Source organism: Delphinapterus leucas, chromosome 6 (genome assembly GCF_059928025.1).
Source record: "Delphinapterus leucas isolate spDelLeu-1000000601 "Yukka" chromosome 6, BTC_Dleu_Yukka2, whole genome shotgun sequence".
Classification (NCBI taxonomy): Eukaryota; Metazoa; Chordata; class Mammalia; order Artiodactyla; family Monodontidae; genus Delphinapterus; species Delphinapterus leucas.
This window is the reverse complement of record NC_143134.1, coordinates 119440019-119459201: the sequence shown is the minus strand read 5'-3', so window position 1 is coordinate 119459201 and position 19183 is coordinate 119440019. Positions and strand designations below refer to the sequence as shown.

At 55.6% G+C, this 19183-nt stretch overlaps 1 protein-coding gene across 1 annotated transcript; it reads right to left on the bottom strand.

Moving 5' to 3' along the window:
• Nucleotides 1–5334: 5334 nt before the first annotated feature.
• PRDM12 (PR/SET domain 12) lies at nt 5335–18769 on the bottom strand. Its single transcript, XM_022577993.2, has 5 exons — nt 18386–18769; nt 16424–16614; nt 14809–14964; nt 7150–7261; nt 5335–5753 (listed from the first exon to the last, which is right to left on the bottom strand). Exons 1-5 carry the CDS (start codon nt 18606–18608, stop codon nt 5335–5337), a joined length of 1101 nt encoding a protein of 366 aa, XP_022433701.2. The 5' UTR covers nt 18609–18769.
• Between the last annotated feature and the right edge of the window lie 414 nt (nt 18770–19183).

Below are 19183 nucleotides of genomic sequence, written 5' to 3'. Positions count from 1 at the left end.
TGATGTTTGGACATTTTGGGGCCTCCCGGAGCCTGGAAGGACTGCCCCTTCCAGGGTTAGCTGATCCCTAGAAATGGTAAACAACTGGCCCAGGAATGTGCCTTTTGAATGCAAACCAATCAGTCCAGAGCCCATGCCCCCTACCACCTCTTTTACGGGGCTCTCAGACTCTGGACCCCTATGCGCCTGCCCTAATCCCCCCAGGGGCCCGTACCAGACAACTAGGGACAGGCCCTGTGCCTCAGAGCCTACTGAAATTATTCAAACCAGCCAATCCTAAACCTGCTTCCCCTGCTTCCCCTGGTCCTTCCTTTTGGAAACCCTAGCAAAGGCTCTTTCCCACATTTTCTCCTCATTCCCGCTGCCTTCTGATCGGCCCCCCATGTTCTTCCCCATGTGGCTCTGCGTGGTGTGCCGTGCCTCCTGTTTCCAGGCAATCTTAAGTATGATGAACTTCTCCCTTCAGGACAGTCATTTCCATGTTTGCATGTCTTACCATACTTGATTAAAACAAATCCCAGGTACCCTTAGAACAGCACTCAATAAATGTTTGCGGAACGAATGAATAAACTTATTCGGCAAGCATTTCTGGAGCATTTTCCGCCCCAGGCATCAAGGTGATCGGTCAGGAGCTCAGGGATGGTGCGGGGGGGGGGGGGGGGGCGGGGAGGACAGAAAAGGCCTCCTGACAGCAGTGGCAGATGAGTGAGCCTTGAAGGAAAGGAACTACTGACACTGGGGAGTGGGTTGAGAGGGACAGATGAACTTCAATTGAAAGTAAACAACAAGGATATCTTGAAAAGTGTGAAAACAGAGGCAGCAGGAACCCTCTGGCCCTGAGCTCTTGCCCAATCCTGATCTACCCACTGGCTTCACCTGTGTTCCATGAAATGGTAAAAGTAACTGCAGAAGTTTTCTCTTTTTTTATTTTTTTTTTTGGCAGTGCCATGCGGCTTAGTGGGATCTTAGTTCCTCAACCGGAGATCGAACCCGTGCCCCTGGCAGTGGAAGCATGGAGTCCTAACCACTGGACTACCAGGGAATTCCCTTTTTTTTTTCTTCAGAAAATTTCTATTCAGAGATGTGCACAAAGATTTCTGCCCAAGGACCCTCATCAAGGTACTGCCTTCTCCTGAAAACATAGAAATAGCCTTGATGTCTGTGGCAGTTTTTAAACATGCCCACAGAATTTTTGCTAAGTCTTCAATTAAGAAGTGCAGTCAGTGCCTCCTCGTCTTGCACCTGGGCAGGCTTGTGACTGCTTCGATAGCTAGCGCATGTCAGAAGTGCCTCTACGGGACTCCAAGGACTGGTCAGAATAGACCATGCAGCTTCCACCTGGTTCTCCTGCAAACACCTGCCCCTGAAGCCCTGAGACAACATGCACGACGTCTGACTTCCCTGAGGCAGCCATGTTGTAGGAAGCAGTCAGGATGGGTGCTACCAGCCACCATCCATAACCTTTCCCACCCCTCACGGCCACACATCCCAGCAGACCAGATCCAAGGTGGGAAGGAAGCTGAAAGCTTAGGATATCTGTTCTTCCACTTCAAGAGATCTGAGGATAATGGCTATAGGAAAGGGCAGGAGAAGAGGAGATGGACAGCTGCCTTAGATGCCCTCTGGGGGATGTCCAGTGAGGTAGGTGATAGAAGCAGCTACAACCCTTCTTACCCACCAAAGGCATCCATATGCTAACAGCAGCTCCCATTTATTGAGCACTTACTACGTGCCAGATACCAAGCCATGTAGTTTATTCATTTATTTATATTATCCCACTTAATCCTCACAGTATCCTGAGGAGCTAAGTATCACCCCATTTTTCATTTGAGGAACTTGAGACACAGAGCCATTAATTGACTTGCCCAAGGTCACACAGCTAGTGAATGGCCGAGCAGGGTTTCAAACACAGACCAGTGGCCTCTATCTAGAATCCTCTACACCTGGAGGTCCTGAACCATGCAATAAAAAAGGCATAAAAGGCATCTTGATTGAAAAGGAAGAAATAAAACTGCCTTTATTCACAGACAACATGATCATGTACATAGAAGTCCTAAGGAATCTACCCCAAAAACCTACGAGAATGAATAAGTGAGTTTTGCAGGGTTGAAATCTACAAGGACACTTTACAGTGCTGGTCTACACTGCATCCCTATGGGATACGCAGCAAGACCTTCTGGCCGAATCTGCAGGCTGACTGGGCGGTGGTGTGGCCTGCTGGTCATGAGCATCGCTTCTAAGGTCAGTTGCCATGGCGAAACCTGCTCTGCCACTCATTGGCTGAGTGACACAGGCAAATGACTTCCTCTCTGCCACAGTTTTCTCATACTTCAAATGGACTTTAATAGAGCATGGGGGAGAAACAAGAAAAAAGAGTACCAAGCTCATGGGTTCACGGGGAGGATTCCTGGAAAGCACGCATGTAAATCTCTAAACCCCAAAATGACTGTGGCTGTGTTTGCATGCCTTTGTGGGGAGGAGGGGGCGTGCACTCTTGGGAAAGGGGCCCGAAGCCTCTTCTGGGAATGGGAGCAAGGTAGATTAGGCTTTGAGTACCAGGCCTCCCACCAGCGTGCAATTCTTCAGAATGATGATTCCTATCTGCTCATCCTAGCATCTCCAGCGCCAGCACACTTCTGGAGGAGAAACAGGTCAGCAGCCAGCAGAGCACATGCACTTTCGTCTGCAATTACAGCCTGCTGCCACCAGGTGGGTTCTGGAGCCCGCGCTGCGGCCCTGTGAACTGTAGCTGAAACTTCACAGAATTACCTACAGAGAGCGATTTAGATTTTTGATCAAGGGCCCCACTGACTTCTCTGAAGTCTGACACCTGCATTGCAGTGAGAGAAGGGTAAGGCCGGGGGCCACCAGAGGCATCTGAAGCCTCATGGTGAAGAATCAAAGGAGAGGCAAGATTTGTAATGGGAGGAGGGGTAGTACCAAGGGTGACATCCCCCACTAGCCCAAGGAGGAAACCCCAGACCCTATATGGGACCTACCAGTGAACACATCAAGTGTACATCTCTGCCTGTGCCCCCATCTGCCAGGGTGCAAGACGAGTCCCCCAAAGTATGCGGTCTTTGGGAATACCTGAAGCTCCAAATGGGGATGGTCTGTGTGTACAAGTGTGAATTCCAGTGTCTTCAGGTGTGTGTGTGTGTGTGTGTGTGTGTGTGTGTGTACAGCTAGATGAGGGTGCACAGAGAGGTGTGCCTGAGGGATGTCAGTGGGTTGGAAGGGTGACAGCCTCACAGCCTTACATGCCGGAGCACAGGTGAGAACTCACACTTCCCAGTTTGTACACCTCCTCCTGGTCAGGAGGTCCTGGAGAGGAGAGCCAGGGCCTGGCCCTACATTGATGGCCTCCTTGCTCTTTGGTCTTCCTCAAGGAGGGTCTGGAAATGGGTGCCCAGAGCATTTGGAAATTCTAGGCTTTGGGAGTGCACTTGGCGCCCATCATGGTCCACCCACACTGGCTGCTTAGATTCCTCAAGTTGTCCATGAAAATGAAAAAAAAAAAAAAGTAAGTAAAGATTTGGGGGCAGTAACAAAGCAAGACACTGATATTTGAGAGTCAGCTGGAAACCACGAGGAATCTGCCAGCCCCTTGGGAGATTTCTGATTGCTCTGTGCTGTGGTCATCTCTCTGAGAGCTGACACCCAGCTGTGCCAAGGGTGACTTTCAAAACCAGTAAGTGGGGCTTCCCTGGTGGCGCAGTGGTTGAGAGTCCGCCTGCCGATGCAGGGGATACGGGTTCGTGCCCCGGTCCGGGAAGATCCCACATGCCGCGGAGCAGCTGGGCCTGTGAGCCATGGCCGCTGAGCCTGCGCGTCTGGATCCTGTGCTCCGCAACGGGAGAGGCCACAGCAGTGAGAGGCCTGCGTACCGCAAAAAAACAAACAAACAAACAAAAAAACAGTAAGTGGAACAACTCTTCCTGCCCCCTCTCCAACTTCTAGACATTTTTCCTTTTCCATATTTCCTTTTCCTTTTCCATATTTCCTTTTCCTTTTCCATATTTCCTTTTCATGCAGACAAAAGCGTCAATCCATTCAGATGCTAAGTGATAAATGTTCCAAGGAATTTTTATTTTAGAATACAAGAGAGGTACAAATGTATTTACAGTTGTACATATACAATCAAATAATATATATCACAGTTTCGTAAATATCATTTTAGATAAATATTTACAAAGTTAAAGTGACCATTTTCTGGAAGTAGAACACAAGTTTTTGAAAATTCTATACATTTTGTACTTTTCATTAATATCATAATAGTTTATTTTACAAAACGCCCTACAGGAATTCTAGTAAATGACTGCAAGGTGGGAAAGGCGACACCAGAGGGCGCCCACGGCCGGAGCTTGGGGAAACTTGGGACAGAACAAGGGCGGAACCTCCCGGGATCCCGCACAGCTCGGAGATGCTTTCCGGGCTGAGAAGCCAGTCTTGGCCTCCTCGGGTCGGAGAGAGTGGCGAGCAGGGGCGGGAAACTTCCTCTTTCCAAGCTTGATGTCAGAGCTGAAGGGGAGGAGGCATTGGTCCAACTCTCTCATTTTACAGACGGGGAAATGGTAAACGGAGGCCCAAAGAAGGGCTGGGCCTTTCCCGGGGTCCCCATAGTGGATTTCCGTTTTGCCTTCATTCTCAGCCTACCTGGCACATTTGTGCCTCGTCCATCCCCAAGGAGCCGACTTTCGGGGGAAGGTGGCCCGAAGGAGAGAAGGGCCCGCTTGGCAGGGAAGGGCAGGTCTCTCCGGCCTCTTCTGGCTGCCCCTGAACCCCTTCAGTCCCCAAATCTCAAGGTCGCGTCCTTGAGCTCTGACATTGCAAGATACCAGTCTCAGAGGCGGGAGGAGGAGACAGATGCGTGCAGTGCCCGGGCCCGCTGCCCACACGGGGACAGGGAGCTCCATCCCAACACGCAGCTGTCTGTGGGGGTGGTGAGGGCCCCCTTTCCCCGCTGAGGGCTCTCGGAGACTTTCGGTCCCCTCTCCTGGCACCCACCAGGGGGCTATCAGCCTGGACAGCCGACTCCACAAGAGAAGGGCGACTCAGGGGTGAGGCCGAGCATGGGGATCCCCTGAAGAGGAGGCGGCCGAGCAGCTGCACCAGCTGCGCGGCCCGCGAAAAGGACGTCGCCTCAGTGTCCTCATCTGCGAAAGGGGGCGAAGAGCGTATGCCTGGGCGTCATTTCTGGGCGCGCCTACAGCGCCGGCCCAGTGGCCGCGCGACGCAGGGAGTGCGAGTCGGGAGGGAGAGCAGCCCCGCCGCGCGCCCCGGCGGGCTGGCCGGCGGAGGCGCGCGCGGGCGGGAGCGGGCGCGCCGCGGCGCTCACAGCACCATGGCCGGCAGGTGGTGCGCGGCGGCGGCGGCGGCGGCGGCGGCGGCGGCGAGCGCGGGCGCGTGCGCGTGCGGCGCGGGCAGCGCGGGCGAGTGGGCCTGCAGCGCGGCGCTGGGCGGCCGGTGGCGCGCGCTCTTCTGGTGGGCGCGCAGGCCGGCCAGCTGCGAGTAGGCGCTCTGGCACACCTGGCATTTGTAGGGGCGTTCGCCCGTGTGCAGGCGCACGTGGTTGCGCAACGTGGACGACTGGCTGAAGCGGCGGTTGCAGAAGCGGCACACGAAGGGCTTGTCCAGCGTGTGGATGCGCATGTGCGAGCGCAGGTTGCTGCGCGAGTTGAAGCCGCGGTGGCAGATGACGCAGCGCATGCGGCCCGAGGTGCCAGCCGCCGGGTCCGCCGGGTGGAAGTCCTCTGGCCGCGCGGGCGGGGCCCGGGGGGGTCAGGCGGGGAGGGGGAGAGAGAGAGCAGCCTCGTTAGAACCCGCGCGGCCGCGGCCTGGTCTCCCCGTACCCCTCCCCCACGTGCGCCCCTCCCAGGGCCCAACCGCCTCCGATCGTTGGGTGGCCACTGCGCAGATTGCTGGCGCTGGCAGAGGGGTGGTAGGGGCAGCAAGAGACCTGGCCTGGGATCAAATAGGAGCTGGACTCCAGACCATGCTACGAGATCTCAGGGACTTAGTGACTTAGCTTCGGGAAACCTCAACTTTCTCATCTGTAAAATGGGAAGCTACTACGACCTCACGGGGCTATGCACGACTACACGAGATGATCACAAAAAACTGACGTCTTTGAAGATTACTCTGTATTGATCACTTTACCTGCCTGAGACCGGATATGGGGAAGTACCAGGTTTATAGGTAACCTTCCATCAATGGTAGCCACTGTTATAACTTCTCCTCTCCCCCCAAAACCTTTCATTTATTCATCCCACAAATATTTACTGAATGCCAACTATGTACCAGTGAACTGCACCTCACTTTTCTCATCCCTGAAATGGAAGTAATAATAGCATCACGCCCAAAAGGTTGCTGTAAGGATCAGAGAAATGGTTTGTGAAACATTAGCTGCAGAGCAAGCACTGGATAAACAGTAGCTCCTGAGCCTCAGGTTCATCCTCTAAAAATAAGGATAACCAAATATCACAAGGGTTTTATGAGGACCCATGTGGGATGACACCTGTAGAAGGTTTAGCCCAATACTTGGCAGGAAATAGGTCTTGAGCAAATGGTCTCTACCGTGATACCAGCGCCCCAGCCCATCCCGCTGCAGCCCACACACAGGCACACCCTGCTCTGCCTTCATTCAACAGGTTTATACTGAGCACCTGCTCTGGGCCAGGCTCAGCACCAGGGACAGGGCAGGGAAATGTGGACTGTGAAAGCCGGAAGGGAGCTTAGAGATCATCTCGCCCAACATCCTTCCTTTACAGGTGGGTAAACTGAGCCGTTTCCTAAGATTGCACAGCAGAACTGGGACTCAATCCAGTCTCCTACTGCCTGGCCCGTTGCTTCTCCACCACGCGCTGCTGCTGCCTCCACCCAGTCTGCCCCCAGACTGTCTGTCTTGTCCAAAATCAGAACTGTCTTCCATCTATGCCTGGACCATGGCAGCGGCTCCAGGGGCATTGGCCTCCTTGAACCAGTAAGTCCCATGTGCTTGATGCTGCTGGACGTGGAACCAGGGTCCCCAGAGGCCAGGAGCCTCCCTGCCAAACACACACACACACACACACTCTCTCTCTCTCTCTCTCTCTCTCTCTCTGGCTTCCGTGGCTCCCTTGTCATTGTGGCCTCATGGGGACTACCTACCATGCTTGTTCTTTTTCTGCTCCTCCCCCAGCCCGGGCACACCAGGGATCCCCAGGAAGGTGTTGTGTGAGTTTCCATACCACACCAGCAGCTCCTGGTCTGGAGGGATCATCTGTAGGGAAGGAGGCAAAAGGAGATCAGGAAGGCAGCAGCCCGGGGGCGGGGCGGGGGGGTTCCCTCACAGCCAGGAGGGGCTGTCCTGGTGCCCACCTTGGAGATGTGGATACAGTCTCAGCCCCAAGAAAGGCACACTTGGGTCCCTTTCCTCCAAGCTATCCCCGGCAAGCTTCACAGACATGGAAGGCCTTGAGTTGCTCTGCCCCTCTGCCCCCCTCGGCCTGGACTTCTCGCTGTCTCTGTCCTGGCTCTGCTGCTGGGACCAGAGCTGTCTCCTGGCCACAGAGGAGCTCCCAAACTGACAGCAATGGAACAGAAACCTTGCCACAAGCAGAAGTAAAGGAAGAAGGAAAGCTAGAAAACTTTTCATTTCTCTCCGAGGGGAAGCAGAGTCAGCCAGCCCTCAGGTCTGTGGGGCTGAGCCAGACGTTCCCAAGGAGAGTGGCCTGCGGGGCACCCTGTGGTTCTCGGTTACACCCTGCCTGATGATGTTCCGGAAATATCTCTTATCCACAGCAACCACGAGGCAGCGCCATGTCACATACCCTTCTCTCCCCATCACAGGGCTCTGCCTGACTCCCTGTACGCAGCTAAAAAAGAAGCATTCAGTTCAGTGAACACCTCCACCTCCGGAAATACTGGGGCACACAGCCTTAAACAAGATCTGTTTGCCATGTCCTAGTCTATGGCAGAGAACTCCACAAATGGTGACAGGGCTCTGCTGCTCCCAGGGGAGGACTGCCCCAGGGACACGGTGCCCGCGGTCAGGAGGGAGGGCTTTGCAGTGACAATCCAGGGAGGCAGTGGAAGGCCTGCTCCTGAGGTGAGGCTGACCCCACCCTCTGGGACAGCCCAGGGGCCCGCCACACCTTTGGTGGAAGCCAGTTATTCCTCAAAGCAAAGAACCTTCAGGCTCCAGCCAGCTAGAGCAAATGAGAGAGGGGAAGGCCCATCGCCTCCCAAGGCCTGGACCCCGGAGGAGCTAGCTGTGGCACCCACCCTGGGGGTCACTCTCTGATCTGCCCAGAGAAACGTGGATGCCGCCCCCCCCCCCCGGGCAATGGCTGGATTGTTTTCCTGGTGGGTCTTCTTTTAGTTGAAGTACAAAAGATCACACAGGACTCCATCTAGGGCTGTCTGAAATCACACCAGAATAGGGCCCTTCTCCTTGGCCTCCACGGTCACAGAGAAAGTCCCCTTCCCTTCCCTTTTGTTCTGGCCTGAAGACCCCCGATCTGCTCGCCACACCTTCCTTCCTCTGGTCAGAGCCAGGAAGAGCCTCAGAGCATCACAGCCAGCCAGCCCTGCTGGACCCTGAAAGGAGAGGGAAGCAGAGACAGGAGGGGGTGGCAGAAGTGAAGCTCCAGGGGGCCTAGGCAGCGTCCATCCTCCTGAGACTCAGCCAGGGGTCACTGTGCCCATTCCCAACGGACCCTCCAGCCCACGGGGTGCCACATCAAGCCTCGGGCACAGTGAGTGACGAAGAGCCGGGCAGAGGTGCCACGCCAGCTCGGACTGACGGGGTTTAAATATGGGAAAACCAAATGCAGCCCCGGAACCCAAGGAAAATCAGGCAGTGCGTCAGAGAAAGCAGGCAGGTTAGAATCTGGCACCACAGCAAGAGTCCTCGAGGCCTCTCTGGTCATTCATAGTCACGGCCGCTGTAAAGGAGGCCAGCGGGGGTCAGAGCTGGAGGCCCTGCTGGAGAAAGGGTGGAGCTGAGAGAGTTTTGTGAACCCCTTAGAAAAGAGGGTGATGGAGCTAAAATATTCAAGCTAAATTCACCGTGAAGGAAGCTGCTGAGAGATGGTGCCGGTGGGCCCTCGGTCGCCAGGTCCCTGGGTGACCCTAGGCAAACACTCTGTCTCTCTAAGCTTGTCTCCTCAAGTGAAGGGGGTGGAGAGCATGATCCCTGAGGCTCCCCCAACTCTAAGACTCTGATTATGTCACCTTTGACATTGTCCCAACCCCTGGCTTCAATTCTCAGATGACACCAGATGTATATACATCACGGTTCTTCTAAAGCAACCAATCCCTTGTCCAACTGTCTGTACACGCCCCTTCCTTCCGGAGACCGTACTGCTGAGGTTTCTGGCTCAGGCCCTGGGCTCACACACGTCGGGGTCCACTTGGGCTCCCCACCTGCTGAGCGTGTCACTTTGGGCAAGGTGCCTTCTGCCACTGGTCCTCAGTTTCCTCAACTGCAGAACAGGGACAGCCCCTTCTGTAGCCTCACAGGGCGCTTGTCCGGGCTCAACGGGGCCACGCACTTAAAGCTGCTTGTACTATTTTCCGAGAGCTCATCAACCGCTCAGAGAAGCTGGCAGCCATCTCTGGGACATGGGGTCCTTCAGTGACCATCAAGAGCGCAGGCTGGGGACTTCCCTGGTGGTGCAGCGGTGAGGACCCAGCGCTTTCACTGCTGAGGGCCTGGGTTCCATCGCTGGTCGGGGAATTAAGATCCCACAAGCCGCGTGGCAAAAAAAGAAGAAAGAAGCACAGGCTGGGCCCACATGCTCCCAGGACACCAGTGCCCCTCCGGTGCCACCTCTTCCCTGGCCCATCTGCCCGGGGGGGAGCACAGATGTGGGATGACAGGTTCAGCAAATCGCCAGTGGGAGCTGCATCTCCACCCCCAGACATGCAGTCTGGGAATCAAATATCTAAGTCAACACCGGCCTTTTCATTTGAATTGAATAAAAATTATTATTAAATATAAAACAGATATAACAGCAACAACAATCATGGTGGTGAATGAGAAGCCAAGAACGAATTCTGAATATTATTGAAAGTGGTGGTTGGGAATCATATTTTTAAAAGAAGAGCTTTAATATTGACTGCTTCAATATAGGTTGAGTCATGTACTTACTAACACATTTTTCAAATGTACTAAAATTAATTTAACTAGTGCATTTTTAAAATTAAAACAGTGATACAGACACAAAGCAGTATATAAGGAAAAGTAACTCTCTCTCCCACTCAGGACATCCAGCCACTGTGGCCGGTTTTCTGCGCATCTTTCCTCAGAAGGGTTTGTCGTTTTGAGACCAGTTTTTTTTTTTAATGCTGATTTAAGGTGCATGAGGAACAGCATGATGGAGTGGAGTGACTTTCATTTTCTACAAGACAAGATGCATCTGATTTTTTAAGAATTAATGAGCACATATAATGTTTATACAAAAAAATATTTTTTAAAGAGAGAAAATCTATTAAAAAGAACCTACTAGAATTGAGAATGACACACATCCCCAGACAACAAGAAGCCTCCAGCTCTAAGGCAGAGCTGGGGAAGGCAGCCTCACCCGCACAGAGGCCAGGCACTGGAGTCTCTCTCTGCCCTTCAGAGCTCTGGGAAACCAGCAGCAGCTTCTGGCCTGGACCTCTGGCATCTGCTTGCTCCCGGACACCCCTCATGCAACGACCCCAGAGATGGAGACCAGGAGTGCCGGGGAGACCCACAGCCTCTTCCCTGAGATCTTAGTACCGTTGTCCAGAGGCTGCCAGGGTCCCATCAGCCAATCACCTAAGAGCAAAGAACGGCCACGGTCCCGTGCAGGCCTCCTCAGTAGCCCTGTTTCTTTATGGCCAACACTCTGGCCTGGCCCAGCCAGGGCTTTCCACGGGGGCTCGGAAAAGGAGAATCAGCTGCTCACCTACTTTTCTGGGGATCCGAGACTGGCTCAGGGTACACAATAAACACAGCAATTCCCAAAGAAATGAATCCTGTCCCATAAAATCCACATCATCAAGACACGGGGTGAGTATCAGCGCCTGACTCCTTGGTTGACAAATTATATAATCTCCCAACTGGTGCCTCTTCACCTTCCCTGTTGGCCCAGAAGTTCTGTCCTGACCCATTTCTGAATTTTTATTATCAGTTGAAAACGTTTGGGGCTTTTGGTTTGTTTTCCTAATACAAATTCATGTCACAGTATTGAACATGCTCCCAGGAGGCTCTGATGTCCTCCCCGTCCCCCGGTGGTACAGAAGCCCGTGTCTAGAAGGACCTCAGTGTCATCTGGATAAATATCAATTTCCATTGTACCACAGATGTCCCAACACACCAATTAATAGAGTTCCAGCAAAGAGATATTGGCCAGGGAGTTCCCACGGTGTGGTGGCCAAGGGCTCCACCGTGGGGTCCCACAGGTCTGGATTCAAATCACAGCTCAACAATCTCCCAAGATCTCCCTGAACCTTAGTTTCAACGTCATTAAAACAGGGATAGTGATAGCACCAGACTGAGTGGATTCGATTTTTTCAAAGTTGCTAAGACCCTTAGCACAGTGCTGGTACGTGGTAACTGCTCCACAGACGGTAGCATCATTAATTATGCTTATTATTAAAAACCAAAGTGCCTAACTGCACCCACCGGTGAGTAAGATCAAAAGGAAAATGGTGCTTTGCCCTCCTCATAGAGCTAAGAAAAAGAGAGATGGGGCTATGAGGCTCCAGGGGAAAAAAAAAACCCAAAACAAACCTCAATTGCCTGAAATGAGAAGAAAAGCAGCTGAAAGACAAAGCCCACACTTCAGGGCACAGTCATTTGCCAAAACCTCCGGAGGGGAAAAGCCTGGGAATTCTCTTCCCAGTTCCAAAATGCAAAATTTTCATAGTTTATTCCTAAATCGTTTTCTTGTGTTGAGTTTTGGGGTCAAAGTTCTTGCTTCCCTGGGGCAGCTGGTTTCTTTGCCGGTTTTGTTTTCTTGGGAGAAAAGGGTCCGTGTGTCCATTTTCAACCCAGCCCCCATCACCTGGAGAAAGACTTATTCATTCAACATTTAGTGCCCATTTGCTATGTGCTGGGCACTTTCTAGAAATGTCATTTTAGGCACCTGAGGTTGAAGACAGCGAGGGGAGAGCCTGGGATAACATGTTGGTAGATCCGCCTAGGGATTCTGCACAGACTGGCCGGCCTGGAGACCCATCACCCTCGTCTCCGTTTGGACGGCTGTTAATTTTGTATTTGTGGGAAATTTTAGAGCAGCCGTAGTATATTCTGCTTACTGAATGAAGATGTTTCTTCTCACTTTTCTTTGGCAAGTAATGGGTTACTGTTATGAAATATACACAGTGGTTCTGAGTGACGGAAAGATTAAGAAAACAGGTCATGGCACAGACCCTTCTCGGCTCACACACACGCACAGAACAAACAGCCCACGAATTCGAGAGGCATCCAGGGAGTGGCCTGGAGCAGCAGAAATTTCTTCTGGACAAGCCCTGCTGCACGGTGCTCACACACACCTGGACACACAGCTGGTCCGGTAAGTGGCGTCTGACATTTTGACACATGGCTTTAAGAAAGTTGCCACCACGAAAAATGTACCTAACTTATTAAAAGTAAAGTGGGTGGTATTTTGTGTTTCCTTATTCGTCACTCCAGCACTCGGCTTGCTAACTCTGTAAAAGCATGAAGAGCCAAACCGGTGGTATCTACTTATCTTGATCATACACGGTAGATTTTCCCAATCCTCTTTTTTCAACTTAAATTCCTGATCAGATGTAGATGACTTTTAAAAAATCTTATAATCTTAGATTCCTCCATGGAGACACACTTCAGCCACCTTGTCCTCCGACTCTGAATTTCTGTATAAACGTCTATTAATATTTCCTGACTCTGTTCAGCTCTCAGTCAGTGTGACCTGAACAGCAAGATGAGACTCAGGCCTCCGCATCTGACGCCGTGGGGAGTCCTTTTGCCAAAATCATATCAGCATCCTTACCCTCTCGCCTGTGTGTAAGCACGTGTGTGTGTGAGCGTGCGTGTGTCTGCGTGGAGGGATGGAATGATTGGGTGTCCCGCATCTCATCTGTTTCAGGGGGGCCGGGAAGCAGTGTGCAAATGTGAGGACGTGTGTGAGGTTGAGCGGGTAAAGGGGGGTGCTCTCTGCCAGGAGTGAGGTTCAGCCACACATGAGGCTGATCCTAGGATGTCTAATGGGAGGCCCTTGCTCCCATAGGGTGGCAGCCCAGCCAACAGTCTCAAGAAACACCTCTGTCCTCAGCCTGGGCCACCATCAGTCCTATCCTCGCACTGTCCCACCTCACCTGAACCCCAGTCCAAGAACAGCTCACCTTTCTTTTTTTTTCTTTTGTGCCTCACAGCTTTCGGAATCTTAGTTCCCTGACCAGGGATTGAACCCAGGCCCCGGCAGTGGAAGCACCGAGTCCTAACCACTGGACCGCCAGGGAAATCCCAACCTTTCTTTACCCTTCTTGGTTCTCCTCAGGTCCAGCCCTTGGCTGGACCACACCAGGGCCCTGGCAAAGGCCATTCTGTTGTCACCCCTGGAAGATTCCCAGGGGCCTGGTTATTGAGGGACAGCTGTCCAGTGCCCCTCGGGGCCTTAGAAAGACATGGGGCTCTGAGTTACAGGAAGAAAACGGACTAAAGGAAAGGAGAGTCATTCTCTGGCCTGGGGCGGGGGGCTCCTTCAGAACACCCCCAAACTCAGCCAAGCCTAGCCGCACCCCAAGGGGCACCGTGCATCTCCCTCCACAGAGGAGCAGAAGTGTGGGGTCCAGAGGACTAAGGGGGGAAGAGCCCCACCACCCATGCAGAGCGCTCGCCACCAACCTGCCACAGGGAAGCTGGGCTGCCTGCTCCCTCCTGGGCCGGATGCTGAGCAAATGTCCTGCCAAGAGACAACCTGCAGGGAGGGTCCTAACGGCATGGCTGCCTCGGCTGCCACCGCCCTGCTACCACCGCTCGGCTTGCTCTGTGCTGTCATCGTCTCCCCAAACACTGTGAGCCTGTCTGCCTCTGCCCAAGCCTTTCCCCACTGGGGACACCTCCTTTTCCCATCCCGCCTGAACCTCTCCCTGCCCTGGGCCTGGCCAGCTCCTCTGACAGCCCCTCCCACCCACCATGGGATATGCTATTTAATCTCTCCCTTTCTCTCTCGTCGGAGAAGCTTCACCCAGCTCAGACATGAGTGTTAGCATCCCTCACAAATGCCCATGAAAGCCGCTGAGTCTGCCACTCGTCAAGTGAGACCCAGCAAACTGCAGGTAATCACAGAATCCTCCCTTGTGGATTCAATACGTGAGGATTAAATACGATAATGCACATACAGTGTCTAGGAAAAGCCTGACGCCACAAGTGATCAGGATGTGATAGCTGAGATTAGAGTCGCGCGTGGTCCACCCGTCACTGGTGACGGGCAACGCACAGCCAAAATGCTGCCGACACAACGCCCTCTCTCCCCCCCCCAAATGCTTTCCCTGGGCCGCCTTCTGGTGTCTTTCCCTCTGTATTTCTATGGCTTCTCAACCCCAGCACCCCCTCAGCAGTTATCCGGGGACCCCAGCTGAGGTGCACATGAGACTCACGATGGCATAAGGTGGAAAGTTCTGTCCTTTCTGATCTACAGCAGAAAGCTTGCCCTGGAGGTCGTGCTCCCAGAGACAGTGATGCATGGGCCTCAGTCCTCCAGCCTGGGCAGGGCCAGCTGGGCCAGCGCGTACGCCCCTCTCTCCACCTCAGTCCCCCGCCCCCGCCAGCTGCACGCGCCGCCCCCACGTAGCAGCGCACACACTCACCTCAGCGGCTTTGTAGAAGATGCTGGTACCGATCTGGACCACCTCCAGGTTCTGCTCTTGTTCGTTACGTGCGCACTTGATGTAGGTCATCCAGCTTCGGTGGTCCTCCTGGCTGGCGTCGATGAAGTAGCGCACCGTGCCATCCTCGTTGAACACCTGCGCGCAGGTGAATCGGGGGCCAGGTGAGGCGGGGCTGTGTCCTGTGTGCCGCCCGTGGCTAGGGCTATAGGCCCCAGGCTGGGCACATCCACACGCGCTCTCTCTCTCCATCCTCACAACAGCCCCAGGAAGTGGACGCAGCTATTATTGTCTTGGTTTTCCAGCCGGTGAAAGGGAGGCTCAGAGCAGTTCAGTGCCTCGCCTGAGGCCAGCTGGCTAGAAGCGGCCAACAGGGAGTCAGTCTCCAGGGCCCCACAGGCTCCTGCTGCCACGTCCTCCCCATCCCCAGATGCAAAGCATCTCCAAGAGATCACTGAGCACACAAAGCGACGTCCACTCCAGCTAGTTCTCCGGGGATGCAGAGGTGCTCCCCAAAGCCACGGAGAGCACTGGCCAGGACCTCAGCGGGGGACACAGAAGAGCCTAGAAAGGGAAGGCTGGCTCACTGTGTCACCCTGGCCTGGCCCAGGCCCCCTTTGTGGGAGCTACCAAAAGTACTCAGAAACCAAACTGGACCCCAACTTCCTAACCCAGCAACAACTGGAGATGGGAACCATGGCCCAGGCCTCCAGAGGTGGGAGGAGGTGAGGTTAGGAGAGGCCTCATGGCCCTCTGCTCCCTTCCTTTGATCCTGTGACCAGGTGCAGGATTTGGCCCATTCATCTCCTTAGTGGTCTGCCCGGTGGTGGGGAGCCATGGAGGAAGGAGGAGAAATGACATTAGGGAGAGGGTGCCTCAGCCTGGCCTCCTCAAGGTGAGACCCCCAAGAGGAGGAAGTGCTCTGGGAGGGGCTTTGTCCCGGGGGGGCCGTCCCTGGCATCTGGCACCGTTGTGGGGGAGCAGGGTCAGAAGAGCCTAGATGGAAGGTCAGTTTCCTTCTATAAAATGGGAATAATAACTCATGGGGCGGCTGAGAGCATCTGGTGGAATGCAGGCCCAGCGCTCAGAAAGCCGACTCGGTGCCAGTTAATTGGTGTTCATTTCCGATGCCATTATTCTGCTTGGCTTGGGAAGCCCGACTGCCAAGGAGCACAGGCTCCCTTCTTCCTTCCGTCCAGCCACCCTCACCCCAAGGCCAGGGCTGGCTTTGAGGGGCTTTCCTTGCTGCTTCTGGAGTGAGGGAAAGAATGCAGGTGGCTGGGCGGTGGCTCCCAGGAGTGGCTTGCCAGCTCTCCGTGGGACCCTGGGCAAAGAACATGGCCTCTCTGGGTCTCCGTGCCCTCCTCTAAGAAGCGGACCTAACAACGGACGTGATCCCTAGGGCCGGCCAGAGGAGAGCGCCTTCGTCTCGCGATTTGGGGAGGAACCTCCAGGCATCAGGCGGTAGGATCCGGCCTCAGGGAGCGTCAAGGCCTGGCCCAAGGCGCCCGCAGCCTCCAGCGAGGGCGGATGTAGCGGCCGGACGCCAGGGCCCCACCCGCAGCCCGCAGCCCGCAGCCCCGCAGCCCGCGCGTACCTCCCACATGAGGTTGTTGTTCTTGCAGATGTCCACGTGCTCCGGGGCGATGACGCGGCCGGTGAAGGGGCCCATCTCTGTGCCCGCCTTGATCCACGTCTTGGAGAAGATGCCGAGGCCCTCGCCGGGGATGGAGCTCTGTGCGATGATCACCTCGGCCGGCAGCACCAGGCTGGACAGCTTCTGAACCTCTGTGGCCGCCGGGCATGGGGACTGGGTCAGAGCCTGAGGCTGGGGAGGCCCGGCTCTTCCCCGGGGGTGGAGGCTCAGCGACCCGAGTCTCCTCTGATTGCAACCCGGGGACCCTCCGAAAGCAAGAGGTGCTTTGGGACTCATTTCGAGGAGAGCTTTTTGTTTGTTTGTTTGCATTTGTTTTTGTTTTTAGTCTCTCCACGAATTCTCAAGGCATCCACAACCTCCCCTGCCCTCCACCCCGGCAAAGTTTAAGAACTACTGAGCCGACCGCAGTGCGCGGCTTTACCAATGGGTAAACTGAGGCCCGCTCCCACGAGGGGGTGACGGCCCAGCCAAGACTCTTTCGTCCTGTCTGGTTCTGGGCCGATCGTGCGTCGCACGGCGCTCACTGCGCGTCGCGGCACCGAGCACAGGGCACTGTCGGAGGACCCAGGACGCGGTCAGGGCTTCTGACTCCTTTCGCGGTGCGGGGTGGGGCGGGCCTCGCGCCCGGGGCGGGCTGGCAGCGCCCGAAAGGGAAGTCTAGTTTCGAGGCGGCGGAAGCTCAAAAGAAACGCGGGCGACGGCGGGCCGTGTCTCGCGCTCTCTGGGTGACCCCGGGCGCGCCTGGGTCCCTCGCTGCCGCCAGGATCCGGGGTGCCAGGAAGGGCAGTGCCCGGATCGAGGCGAGCCGCGCAGTCGCCTCTCTGGGCGGACAAGAGCCGGGGCGGCCCGCAACCTCCGGGGGTCCCCCCGCCTGGTCGCGCAGCCGGAGTGGGAGCGGCGAGGCGCACAGGGGCGGCCTCCGTGTCTTACAAGGTCCCCCTCTAAGCTACCTGGGAAAATACCCGGCCAGCGGGCCAGCTGAAAGGGGGGGTTAAACGGTGTCCATTGCGGCGCGGCCGGCAATTTGTCACGCTGTTAAAGTGATCGCATTCATTCGGCTCCATTCGAAAGAAATTGCTAATTCTAAATTCATTAGCCCTGGAAGAATGCTGTAGCAGTAAATTGTAGCTCAATGCGGAGGGGACTTGTTTAAAAGGGGCCGAGGAATTCCCCTTACAAAAAGGGGGGATTAGATGGTTGACATAGCGTGAATGGAAGTGGAATTAGTCTGCACGGTAAATTAAGAGAGGAACAGAAATCGTAAAGGGGGAAAAGGGGGCGACGCGCAGAGATGCCAGCGCCGGGGAAAGATATTGTTTGCGGGTTGATGAATGAGGAGTAAGAACTTGAGACATCTTAAAGAAAAGAAACTTTTCTTACTCTCTTTCTCTCCGTCGCTCTCTCCGCGGCTTTCTCTCCCGTCCGCCCGCCCTCCGCCCCCTCCCCAGCCCCCAATGCCTTTTAAAGTTCTTGGTTTAAGTGGGAACTTTCGCGGGTCAAGCCCAAGTTAACTAAATGAATTTAAAACCCCTTCTTTTTGAGTCAACTGCTATTACACGCCTAGTAAGGCTTTAAATGCCGGGAACCCGCCGGCTCTAAGGGGTGAGGGGCGGATGGGGAAGCGCGGGGGCGGCGCGCCCGGCCGCCTGGACGCCGAGATCTCTTCACCGAGCCGCGCGGGGTGGAGGTGCTCCCCGCCCCCGGCCCCTCCCTGCCCGGGCTTGGCTGCTCGCTCCCTGGTTCGGCTCGCGGGAAACTGAGTCACACGCAGCATCTGGAACGCCCAGATTGGCGCGAGCTGCTGCGACGCCCCGTGTCCCAGCCGCGTCCTGCGCGTGTGGGCCCGGGAATCAGGGGCGGCGGGGAGGAGGAGACGCGATCGGCCTCGACGGCGCGACTCACCGCCCGAGAAGGACTGCGCCAAGACCTCGGCGGTGAAGGCTGTCTTGGGGCTGGCGTGGTGGCTCTTGTCTTCGAAGAGCTGCTCACCCAGCACGTTGCGCCAGCGGCCGTACAGGAAGCTGTGCAGGATGTCGGAGGTGATGACCTCTGCCAGCGCCAGCCCCGGCGCCTTCAGCCCTGTCTTGAGCACCAGGGCCTCAGCCGGGAGCACGGAGCCCATCATGGGCGGCCCGGGGCTCGCCGGCGCCGGGGACGGACGGACGGGCCGAGGCGGGGATGTGGTGGGCGAGTGGGGAGCACAGGGGCGAGAGAAGAGGGCTGTGATGGGGGAGGACGAGGACGCTGGAGGTAGTGGGAGGTGGGAGGTGGGAGGCGGGGGGCGGGGTGGCTGGGAGGAAAGTGAAAGAGGGGGAGCGAGGCAGAAATGAAGAGAGAGATGGAGAAATCTGCAGAGATGGCAGAGGCGGCGCGGAGGGCTGGGGAGCCAGGGGTGGAGGCGGAGGCGGGTGCGAGGAGGGGGGCGGTGCGGGGTGGGTGGGAGGCGGGTGGCTTCAGAGAAACGGCGGCCAGGGGCTCTCGGCCGCGCGCTCGCCTCTCGCACACCCGGCCCGGACGGTCTTCCCCTTGGCAAAATCTCAGCGCCTTTATAGGAGCCGCAGTGACCCTCCTAATTGGTTATTAATGACCCCCTGACGTCGGAGGACAGACTTGTTGTACCCGGCCCGGCTCGAGGAGCCTCCGCCGCGAGAGCTCAAGGGGCGGGGGCGCTCGGGCCGCTCGGAACGTTCCCCCCTGCGT

Excerpts from the sequence above, each read along its gene's own strand:
- PRDM12 (XM_022577993.2), bottom strand. The coding sequence starts at position 18,608 with ATGATGGGCTCCGTGCTCCCGGCTGAGGCCCTGGTGCTCAAGACAGGG. Across the intron at positions 14,965-16,423 it reads ACAACAACCTCATGTGGGAG|GTGTTCAACGAGGATGGCAC; the intron begins GTACGCGCGGGC and ends ACCTGCGCGCAG. Across the intron at positions 5,754-7,149 it reads GCAGAAAAAGAACAAGCATG|AGGACTTCCACCCGGCGGAC; the intron begins GTAGGTAGTCCC and ends CCGCGCGGCCAG.